General features: G+C 41.2%; 1 protein-coding gene across 2 annotated transcripts in view; it reads left to right on the plus strand.

Annotated features, from left to right (window-relative positions):
- The window catches only part of LOC122576494 (adenylate cyclase type 6), a 96,382-nt gene that overhangs the window by 31,359 nt on the left and 52,714 nt on the right, over positions 1-12,309 (plus strand). For both annotated transcript variants that reach the window (XM_043746881.1, XM_043746882.1), the window contains 3 exons: positions 766-924; positions 8,500-8,713; positions 10,185-10,495. In XM_043746881.1, the coding sequence (XP_043602816.1) occupies positions 766-924; positions 8,500-8,713; positions 10,185-10,495 (684 nt within the window). The remainder of the gene's footprint in view (positions 1-765; positions 925-8,499; positions 8,714-10,184; positions 10,496-12,309) is intronic.

Here is a 12,309-nt window from a genome sequence, read left to right on the forward strand (position 1 = left end):
AAGAATTTGTGCCATAAGCGAAATCCACAAGTCTAAAAACACTATTTGTCCTCAAACGTTGTTTATTATTTCACAATTTCTTTTGTAGTCCCTAAATATACATGTCATAAGAAGTATACATCTTGCGCCAGTTCGGGCATAAGGTTGAACAGATGAATGGAACGTTCTTGCTTACTATGGCTCGCGCGATCGTCAGATAGCGTGTAGGCCAAGAGGTTAACTATTATGTGTATTATTATACTAACAATGTATATACTAACTATAGTGTATGCTGATGCAGATGCTCATTCTTACAGTGTTACAATGCAATAGAAGAAGATTGATTGGAATCACGTTCATATATTTATGTCACAGGACATTATTAGAAAGTTAACATTGTAGCTGCAGCTGAGGGCTACAAGAATCAGCGATAGAAGTCTATTGTAGCTCTTTCCTTTCTGGACCTCGCAACCCAAAACAAAATTTACATTCAAAGGCAGAATAATATGGACCTCTCGTTATTTTCAATTTTTTCTTTCACTAAATTCTATTCTCTTTGTAAGAACGGTCTCCAGGTCACAGATATACAAAAGAAAAACAGTTTTCCTTCAAGTAATTGCTTCAACATATATATATATATCTATATCCATATTTATTTTTTCCTTTTTCAGTGACTATTTCTCCTAAACTAACAACACTTTCTAACTCCAGAAATCCAATTTGTATCCACGTTGTGGCAGTGGGAAGGGGTACTACAATAAATTGTACGCTGCTTTTTGTCGACAGATGAGCAGGGGATCAGAGGTGGGAGTTGGGCTTAGAACCGGGAAAGAACCGACACAGGAAGCGAGCGTTAACGCGACGATAACTCAGCCAGCGAGGAAATGTGCGCTCTGCCGTTTTTTGAAGTCGCTGTGCGCCTCTCACCGCTTCAAAAACTTGCAGGTAAACACCTGGACGAACAGAGTGAAAAGGCAATTGGAATAACGAAGCATCCTTTTTGGCCGTCGTTTTTCTTTTTGTCGGGGAAAATTCAACCTCCAACCTTGCGATGGAAATTCGCACCTCTCTCTGTCTCTCTCTCTTCAATATATTTCTCTCTCTCTCTCTCTCTCTCTCTCTCTCTCTCGAGTTGTCCAATCGTGTTATAGGAAGGAAAGTGCAGCTGTATCGGACGTTGCAGAAAATCTGCACGTAAAATGTACATAAATTTACAAAAGTACAGCTTCTGATATGGAACATGCGCGAGGTGGACAGAACTACTGGAATATTGGCTTGGCAACTAAGTGATTGCGGATTTTGCCATTAGGCGGTATTGACGAAATCCGCAATCACTTAGTTGCCAACCCAATAGTAAGGAAACGACAGTAGGAGAGGGAAACACGAGGCTGTAGGTAGCGCAAAATTAGGGAAATTAGGTATTACGGGGCTATAGGATTATGCTAAAGACAGGTGTAACGGCGGTATCGATGTAATACGATTTGCGTGCTATTTCCACGACCATATCGATAGTCTGAGTAAGTGAAAGACGAATTACAGCAGAAATAAGGAATCAGGGTATTTTCGTTGGTTGCCAGAACATTTTGAAGCGTCCTGTACATCAAACTTTTTTTCCAATCTGCTAGATAAATAAAAGTGTAAAAAAAAATAGGAAAAAAGGACAAATAACAATGAACTACAATAGCTGCGATAGTTGAAACCACTAGATCGAACGAATTTCGAGCGTTCAAATAAAACTACCAACGAAACAGCTAAAAAAGTAAAACCAATTAGAAAATTGTTGAAATTGCGAAAATTACTGGAGAAAATATAGGAAACAGAAGTAAAGCGTTGCTCGCGATATAGAGACGATCGTGACAAGGTGTGGTTGTTTTCTGACTAAATTTCAACCACTATAGTAATGCTGCAGTCACCTAAATAGGAAAACATGAAATCGCGCAACAAGTTTGCGCGGCCAGAGAATCTGAAACTGTACCGAGCTGTTCGCAGACAGTTGCGCAACTCCAGTGGTCGTTCCTCTTCCTTCCTGCCATTTGGAATCGAATCTGTGGCGAGCGATTGAGTTGCCATAAATTTGCAACTCGAGTAGAATAGCCGTGAAAATGATGAAAAGTTCGACGACGTGGTTTCACAACCGCGAATTCAATTCGCGTTGATCGACGATTTCAATAGCATTTGCTTCTTTCCTCCTTTCGACGAAGCTGCAACGATGAAATTATCGATAGTTAAAATATATAGACGTGAAACTACGTCGATGAGTTTTGTACGCTTTGAAGCATTTTTCAATCGAAATGAAAAATAATTAAAATCCATTTTGCCATTGCACGATGATTATTCAGATTTTTAAGATTGGTATTCAATGTTCCTTTAGGGAAGATTCGATGCGATTTAGATATTAGAAAGTCAGTGACAAATAGTTCCCGTGTAATTGTTGCGAATCTCTTATTTTTGATTTTTGAATTTTTCATTTTCTATTTCTAATTCTCGATGGTCACTAGAAATCGAATTAATTGACAATTATCGCGTTCTAAATTCGTATCTCGTTTTTTTTTCGGAGAAAATTCGTCCATGGAACTGTCGTTGACCAGAGTTTGAATATAGACACGTAACACTATGTCATATCTATGTTCAGTTCTATGTTCTATGTCGTTGATAGCATGGGATTTCTTAACACTTTACCGACCATTAGCCATTCAACAGCATACGCACGTCCGACCGGCATCTCAGGCGTAGATTCTCTCTGGCGCCGGCTCCGTTTCGGTTTAGACTCTCCAATACCATTCTTTTCGTCCGTCGCGAACGGTAAGTTTTTCAAATTTGTATAAAACTGTGGCAGCTTACAAAGAAACGCAACCGACGCAGCTGAGCAAGGTACCTTAGTACTAAATAACAAATTACTGCTCAAATAATGAGAAAGATTGTCGATGATAGAAAGCCGATTAATAGGCTATCGGTCGATAAGCGTCAGTGACAAAAAGCCGATTAATCGGTTATCTGTCGGTAAACATCGGCGAAAAATACCGATTAATCGGCTATCGATCGGTAAAGTGGTAATCTTCAGAACAGTCATTCGAATTCCTATCGTTTCATTATTTTTTTGCTATTTCAACGGTGTTTCATCGAATTTTACTCTTCGTTTTTCTTAAAGTAATGCTATATAACGTTTTATTAAATACAACGTTTATACAGAACAGAATAACTACTTTATATGTAACATAATAACTCGAAGTATTAGTCTCTTGTACATCTCAAACAGGAATCAGTTTGTATTATTACACATCCATTCATTCATTTTCTCTTCCTCTCTTTCATTCCTCGCTCGTACAATGCAGATATACGCACATATATCTTCTAACAGTTTTCTTGTATTTAAAAAAACACCCGATAATAGAATCGTCAGTGGTTGAGACTTGACCCTTTGCACTCGTATGTCGAGTGTGACTCGACACCAGTTTTTATCTCAGGAGCTGCTTTGTCAAGTCTCACTCGACGTTCTTTCAGTCCCACCTTTTTTTGTGTGTGTGAAACGTGCGAAAGAAACGCAGGAATTCTGCTCCTGGAAATTGTTTCAAGATGTATCATACATATAAAAATTAGAAAATGCAATAGAGCGAATGAAGCTGGTATTTAAGTGAATTTCTTTCTTCCTTTATTTATTTAAATTGTCTTATCTTTTTAGTCAAAATAAATTTCAAATAAAACACGTTAGAAGCTGCTGCTGGTAACGAAATTGAAATAAAATTCAGAGTGCAAAGGGTTAAGAATCAGATATACGATACGATAGGAATTCTTTTCATTTTCAACGCAGCACAGCATCGCATTTCCCGTTGACTGACAAATATTACAATTCCAATGGTATTGGGTTGGCAACTAAGTGATTGCGGATTTTGTCAATACCATCTAATGACAAAACCCGCAATCACTTAGTTGCCAGCCCGATATTTTCGTGTTGCTTTTCAACAAACATTCGACGATGAAACGTCGCGTGATCGGTTTCTAAGCGTCACGCATTCTTTTTTTTTTTTTTTTTATTTAATACTTTGCATTCACAATTTGTCCAATTTGGACATTTGGTAGAATTTTTTAGCTGTTTGATTATCATGTGGGTGGCTACTCCCATCTTCTTGTTTGTTAGGTTATATCCTTTGTGTAGCGTCACACAATTGGCAAAAAAATTACCTCGCAAGCGAAACAGATGGTGGACGTTGAATCGATCGATTATCAACTCGTGACGTTTCAATTTTTCCATTTGTGGATCGAGGGGGGAATTAGTTCCAGCGAACTAGGATAATGGAAAATACGCGTAGCACGTCGTTGCAGATTATAAGCACCGATGATCACCGGTTCCGCGAATTACAAAATTGTTTATTCTCATGGATGGTCCCGCTCTTTCATGTTACTGCTCGCGTTTGTAGCTCGTGGCTAAAAATCGCTGTTTGCCCGCCGGTGTTCACCACCGGCCAGCACCGAATCAGATAATCCGGTTGAAATCGCTGCATTATGAAACATCCGCGTAATTCCTCTCTGCAAATATTGTCCGATGACTGTGAACCTCGTGTTACATTCTGTAACGCCGCTTTAGTTTCTGCTTCGTCACAGCACGATGAATCCGATTATGGTGCACACCTTTTCCTTCTTTTCTTCTCTTCTTTATATTCCAGCGGTCGATCAAAACGATAACTAGTTACCATGCAAGCTGATATTTATCGCGATTTAGGTTACGTCTGACTGAAATTTGATCCGTGTCACGCAGCTACCTAACCTTCTCTTTCCAAACTCGATTTCTGCCGCGTCTAAGTTACGTTTCAAATACTAGGTTGGCAACTAAGTGACTGCGGGTTTTGTCAGTAGGTGGTAATGACAAAACCCGCAGTCACTTAGTTGCCAACTCAATAGCTCTCGGGTACATCAGCGAATGAAACATCATTTTTGTTACACATATTTAATAATTTATCAATAAAACATTATTTACTTGATGTGTATTGAATTTAATTGACCTCTGACGTGGATCGTCAAAGAACAATTGCACATCTAAAGAAATTACGTTAGGTCGAGTACTACGCGATGCCACTACAGTAGCACGTCATGTTACTAGCACTCGTTGATGCTATCGAATATTCTTAATGTTAGAAACGTGTTGATGTTTCCTGTTTGTCAAAAGTGTCGAGAACGTAGCGTCACGCAGATGCTCGAAAACATTTCCAAAGTTTCTGGGACATGCAGCGTCGCGTCAACGCTACTCGGGTCAAACTGACCCGAAACCGTACCACACGTCCCTAGCAATCCGTTTCCTTCGGTTACGCCTGCTTAATCCGAGTTGGAGATCGCAGCTGATCCTCGAGGCTCGAGAGCTCTCGATCCTTGACGCGTACAGCTTACGTTTGACCAGAGCCAGCTTCCTGTTGCATAGTAAATCTTCGTTCTGTCGTGCGATAGAACTCCGATGGATAACACCGACGTGCAATTTCCACGTCAAATCTCAAGAAAACTAAGCAACAAAGACAACTGGACACTGTTCTATTTCACATCTAATTTATTATAATATCAGTTTTCGCATAAATGAAAGGATCCCCACGATGACGAATTTGACTGAAAACGAATTTAGAGATAGATAGGAGGATTTGAAAGCTGATCTACATTTGGCCCATGTCGTGTGTCTTGGAACAGAATTAGACGCTGTTTGGATTGCCAGAATAAGATCCAAGGTTTTCGCAGTCGAAAATTACTAATACGAAGCTATTGGATTGGTATCCACGAATATCTTATCAATCACATATTAAATAAATCTGAAACTATTTTCATATCAATTCTAAGTGTACTCTAAGTGTTCCTATACATTTATTTCGCCGATTAAGATCCACAATTCTTAACAATATATATACCAAAGAGACAAAGGCAATGATCGCTTCGACAGTGAAATGACAATGGCGGAAACGAGAATGAAACTTCCGAGGACCGTGGTTCTCGAAGATGACGAAGATTCTGACGAGATAAGAAGGTAAAATAGCGGTCGTAACGTCTATCTGTTCCTTCCTTGACGACGATCGAGTATTGGGTTGGCAACTAAGTGATTGCGGATTTTGTCATTACCATCTAATGACAAGATCCGCAATCACTTAGTTGCCAACCAAGCCAACCAAACTATGTTGCAAACCAGGTTAGATTCTTAGGACACGAAACATAGTAAAGCAAGCAGAATTTTAATATACTGGGCAATTAATAAAATATGACAATGTTCTTGAGATCTTTGGACGATAGAATTTGACAAGGTAACTGCGTTCCTCTTTGCAGAATTACGTTAACGTGGTACTACGTTTGCCTGAGTTATGCAAGTTCCTACGACTCCTTGCGCAGTCTAGAATGATCGTTCGTTTAGTAAATCTTAGATTAATTAAATTTGGTCACGTATTCTGGTAGAAATTAGCGCAGCCTTGGGGCACAAGAAGAGTTTCACTTCGATAGACGATTAATCAACGAAGAAGTCTGTGTTTTTCGTTAACCGAACACCAACAGCCCCGCAGCTATCCTCAGGTATCTTCTTCGACTTAGCAAAGTCTGACGTTAGCTGGCCAGCTCTGCAGCAACAGCTCCTCTTCCTCTTTTAATTCCTCGCGTAAAATATCCCCTTACGTGACAGGCACAAACGTTTAAAACCACTGTATCGCGTGAAAGTTTTAGCAGCAACGATATTCCATTTGTATCTTCGTCCTATAGGTCTTTCTATATATTGGGTTGGCAACTTAGTGATTGCAGATTTTGTCATTACCACCTAATGATAAAATCCGCGATCACTTAGTTGCCAACTCAATGAAACGTTGAAAAGGATGAACCAGGAAAAGATTAAAAAATTGCTGCGAATTCAACGGATTGGTCGTCTCGAACGAACGAACGAACGAACGAACGAACCGGATTGTCCTTCGTCGCGATTTTTCATTCTCGTCGGAAGCTCGCTGATGGATAATTCAAAAAGCAGGAAAATTTTGCTGGAGATAAATTTTTAGCGGCATTTACTTGCGTTAGAAGCTACTAGGTCTATCTTTTCTCTCAAACAATTCGAAGAATACTTTGAAATATCTTGGTGAATTTTGTAGTGTGTCCTTTCAAACAATCGATGCGATTTCGCGATTAAACAGTGTTTCTTCCGAGAACAAAGGCCACGGCGTTCGCTTGAAATCGCTTTCCAAGTAAATTTGTCCGAACCTATGGAACTGATTCGGGGAAACGCTAAAAACCGGGGAAATGAAAGAAGAAATAAAATATAAAAAGCAATACCGCGGGATTAACGGCGTGGCAAGCGAATGAAACAAAGAAAATGGAAAAGGAGAAACGACAATGGCGCGGCGTTCCACCGGTTTATTTCGCCTTTCAATGGCTCGCCACCCAGTATCTACCCTCTCTCGATACTTCCGTGCTTCCTTTGATTTCACGCATCTCTAATTCAGCCAACGGTTCCAAGTAATTCTTTAATCCTGTCCGGCCTTTTTTTTTTACCGAACTCCAGCCAGAACTCGATTCCATCACGATCGAATAGATCGATCGTCTCACGCTCCGATGCTTCGCAAGCTTTCGAACTCTCGCGAACGATCGTCCAACTGGGAACATTTCCCTGGCCATCGAGGGATACACATCTTCGCGAGAAATATTTTTCGAACGAACTGCTAAATTAGCTGCACATTTGACTGTCGACGTTGCTTTAGGAGGTTCACTCGAAGCAACGTCTGTCGCAAACGCAGTGAAGTATTGCAACGCTTGCGGGGTAGACGTTTTTCGGGAAGCGATTTTCCGTACGCGGCATAAGGACAGCTCAAAATATGTGAAAATTACTGAAAACGAGTGACAGCTGCAACTCGACTACTCAACTCACGACTACTCAAGACTATTCAACTCACGACTATCCAACTCGACTCTCGACTACTCAACTCAAGACTAGTCAACTCGACTCTCAACTCACGACTATTCAACTGAAGACTACTCGACTCGACTCTCAACTCATGACTATTCGACTCGACTCTCAACTCATGACTACTCAACTTAAGACTAGTCAACTCGACTCTCAACTCATAACTACCCAACTCAAGACTAGTCAACTCGACTCTCAACTCACGACTACTCAACTGAAGACTACTCGACTCAACTCTCAACTCACGACTATTCGACTCGACTCTCAACTCACGACTCGACTCCTGACAACTCGACTCTCCACTCACGACCACTCACACTCACTCGATTCTTCAGATGACGACCACCCGGTAAAACTGCCAGACCCTTTTGGCTTAGCGGCACTTAGGCTTTCCCGCAATATTGTTTATGATTCACCCGATATTTTTTGGACCATTTGTCCACGATACTGCAATATAATATGTAATATTAACTATAGAAGATTATAAACAATCTTTGACAAATTTTCGGTAGGAAAGGTTGCTTCTAGTTCCTAAACTTTTCAGGAAGTGAATGTGTCAGGTAAATGTCTGAGAAACATTGATAGAAGATTACTTGTTCCTGTTTCTTCCTACTTTTAAGGTGGAAATGCTGTATCAACGCTACTTTCTCAGGATGAACCAAAGCAACATGACGCACGTCCTCGGCTTACTAGCGGGGCTGGCGTTTGCCCTAGGTATGCTTCTGATGCTGAGACTCGTTGTGGAAGACAGCCAACAATTCCTTGCCACTTTAGAGAGGCCAGAAAACCTGTCGCTAGCAGTGACGCTGGTCGTCTGCGTCGCAATTTATGCTGGTAAGTATCAGGAAACTAAGAGACAGAAATCCACCAAGAGTTTACCACCAAATTACAGGACAAATCTTTCCCACGAGAGATTCTCCAGCCGCGCGAGGACTTCTCCGGAAACAAAACCCAAATACAACGCGCGAAATCTTCGCGAGTATCGCGCAAATAAAATCTCGAAATTCAACTTGGCCAAATTTTGCTGCCAAATTGCCGTTGTCCAAATATGATCCACATTTCACATAGATCGTACGAAAATAGATTTCGCTGGTGCGAACAGAAGCGTGAAATCTGAGCAACCGTCGCCGCAGGACAGCAATTTTCTTCGAGACGAACGATCGAGCCTGAATTTTAAGGATCAACGAAATCGTTTTCCACATTTTCGATCATTTTCGTGTTAACTTCGGTTCACCCACTTGCGCCGCCTGGATGTTAATTAAAATTTCCTCGGCAAACGTTTCGCCCGTGTGTAATGCGCGCATAGTTTCAGCGAAGAGACAACAAAACCAAAGAGGGTTGCGAGAAAAGGTGGGGGAGAAAAAAGGTACAAAAATATCAGAATGCCATCGCGTACGTGCGTCGTAATAGTCGCACGAAGCACGTGTGCAGCGTCGCTGACATCAAAGGTCGAGCGGCGCATCAGATTTTCAAAGCGGTTCTCCACGAGGAAGTTTTTTTCCATCTACTTTCGCAACCCTTCGTCTCTGAAAGCGGCTGTTCCCGTTCACAAAGTTCCAACGCCAGCGAAACGGCCACCGCTAACTTCATCGGAAAACTTATCTGCGACACGTATTTGCACCTCACACGGGGAAAGCTCTTAACCGGTGGGAGTTGTTTCTGACGAGTATACTCGTCGCGTCGTCGTACTCGGTATATCAAACGGAACAGCAGAGATCTCAGCATGGTAGACGACCCCATCGATCACGAGGAACATAGCGACGACCAGTTACGAGGAAAATACCGTGCTACGCGTCCTGACAAAATCCTCGCAATCGTCTCGATCGCTTCGTATTTGTCAGACCAGTTTAATCGCTGTGGCAACTTAGCGATTGCGGATTTTGTCATTAGCATCCAATGAGAAAACCCGCAATCACATAGTTGCCAACCCAATACAACAAGTCGAGCTACACCCGTGGCACGTCTTTCGGGCCCAAAAGCCGATTAATAGGCTACCGATCGGTAAGTATCGGCGGCAAAACGCCGATTAATCGGCTATGGGTCGGTAAGCGTCGGCAATAAAAACCGATTAATCGGCTATCGGTCGGTAAAGCGTTAAGAAGGTAACAATGAAATACAAAATACCGTGAGTTGTCTATAGCGTTCGAATGTACTGGCACTTTTTCACAGAAAATCTAAAGAACGCGCTGCTTGCGACTCAAACGGTTAACTAAATCGTAACACAAGCGGTTAAACGTTGCATACAGCGCGCAGACTGACTGCCCTGTGGAGTTCTAGCGACTTGTGGAGTTTCCTTAAATTGCAGCCTTGGTAGCAGCGATATCCAGGCCTGGGATGAACGAAATCTGGTTAGCCGGCGTGAGTGGAATAGTCCTGGTGACTCTACTGGCGCTGCAAGTGGCTTTGAACGTACATCTGGCGCTCGGATCAAAGGAACATCGTAGCGGAGGTCCTTTGGCTGCAGTGTGGGCCGTGTGCTTCTTCATTTACATGGCGTACGCACTTCTGCCCATAAGGCTGCGGCACGCGTGCATCGCTGGTTTCATTTTCTCGCTGGCGCATCTGATCGGAGCATTCGTCCTCTACCCTTCGCAATATCCTGCCATGATGGAACACGTGAGTGACATTCTGTAGCCTTGTAAATCCCGTGCAATTGCTATTTTACATGCGCCTGGCTAACGCCTCTATCGGGCAAAAAGAATCGCAGCAAATTGAGACGTCGCGTGGTGATTGGGTCGCGCGATGCAATTCTCTTGACGAGTTTTTGGCTCACCGCCCCATTCTTCCATATTTTTATCTCTCAAAAGGATCGTCGAACGAATGTTGACATGATACGACAATATCCATCGTGATATTATGAAAAGCAGCAAGCGGCGAGTTTTCTACGCATTCGACTTGCACGTTTAATGGAAAAAATATCGCAGCAAGTGGAAGCACGACAAAGTTTAATTTCTTCCATTTCTCCCTTAGGCTACTTAGGTAGTTTTTACAAAGAACTTTCAACCCATTACAACGAAGATTAAAAGCTTTCGTAGAAGAACGCCGACCCAGGTGCGCGAGGATTTCCCTCCGACCTTCTTCGTATAATATTTCCTCTTCGGTATAATATTCAGCATATAAATTCCATACGTTAACTAGACTTCTGAATTCCATCGGACAGTTGCTGGAAAATGTCCATTCTCGCCATTCGTCAAATACGACGAAATATAATAACTCATCGCGTTAGATTTCCCGATTCTCTCGGAATATTCTTCACTGTCGAATGAATTAGACCGGAAGCGGATCGACAGACTCGGACTTGTTAGACTGCGGATTTTTACGCGGAGAGTTCGAAGGTTTTGTAGGAAATTCGAAATCGTAACGATCCGCCTGATATTTGCAAACGTACGGAACACTCGAAAGCTAAAACTTTAATACTTAGCGATTGAAGTAAGTTTCTCGTGAGATTCCATTTCTTTGATTGCAGGAGAAAAGCTACGAATTTCCACAAACATAGTATCCGCAGTTCTACGCGATGTTCGCTCGGAACGATCGTTGCGAATTATCAACTTTGGTTGGCAACGAAGTGATTACGCATTTCGTCATTATATATATATAATTTATTTTATTTATTTAATTTATATGTATATAATTTGTAGCAGATTTCTTATTAATTCTTATTGTATTTAATTTTATCATTCCCAAAATAAGCTCGATTTTACAGAATCGATCGTCTGATTTATCGTAAGGATTTACGTTATTACATATATATATATATATATATATCGACGATCGATTCTGTAAAATCGAGCTTATTTTGGGAATAATGAAATGAAATGAAAAAAGAGTTAATAAGAAATCTAGTAAAAATTATAGTTGGAAAATCGAGAATCCTAAATTACCGATCTTCTCTCGTGATCTGATCTATTTCTCAAAACGACTGCCGGTAAAGCAGAGCAAAAGTAAAAATATCGGTCGGCGGGTAGTTTGAATTCTATAGAAATTACATACATATATGTATATATATGTGGAGTGTAAAAAAGTTGAGAAGCTTTCGACGGCGAAGCGAACGTTTAGACGTGTTTTCTTCATGGAAAAACGGCTCGGGTTTATGGGCAAATCCTGAAGCGAACGTAGTAAATGGATTCAGTGTGGGGGAACGTTACGATCGCGACAGGCATAAAGTTGGTAGAAATTTTTGGCCAAGTATCGACCCTTTGCTAGTTAATAATCTCTTATTAAATAAAGGAGGAAGAAAGACAGCGAGGGAATTATTTCGAGGAGGAAATTTAGTGAAATTTCGTTTAATTTGATTTAATTTCACATTATCGAAAGATCCAAGCACTCTTTTGCTAGACCTAATATTAGTATACCTGCCACTCGTTCTACTCGAGATACGCTTCTCTTGATTTTTTAAACTCGTGTTCAATCGTTGTAACATGGAGCGTTAG

The sequence above is a fragment of the Bombus pyrosoma genome, linkage group LG16 (assembly GCF_014825855.1).
Source record: "Bombus pyrosoma isolate SC7728 linkage group LG16, ASM1482585v1, whole genome shotgun sequence".
In the NCBI taxonomy this organism is placed as follows: domain Eukaryota; kingdom Metazoa; phylum Arthropoda; class Insecta; order Hymenoptera; family Apidae; genus Bombus; species Bombus pyrosoma.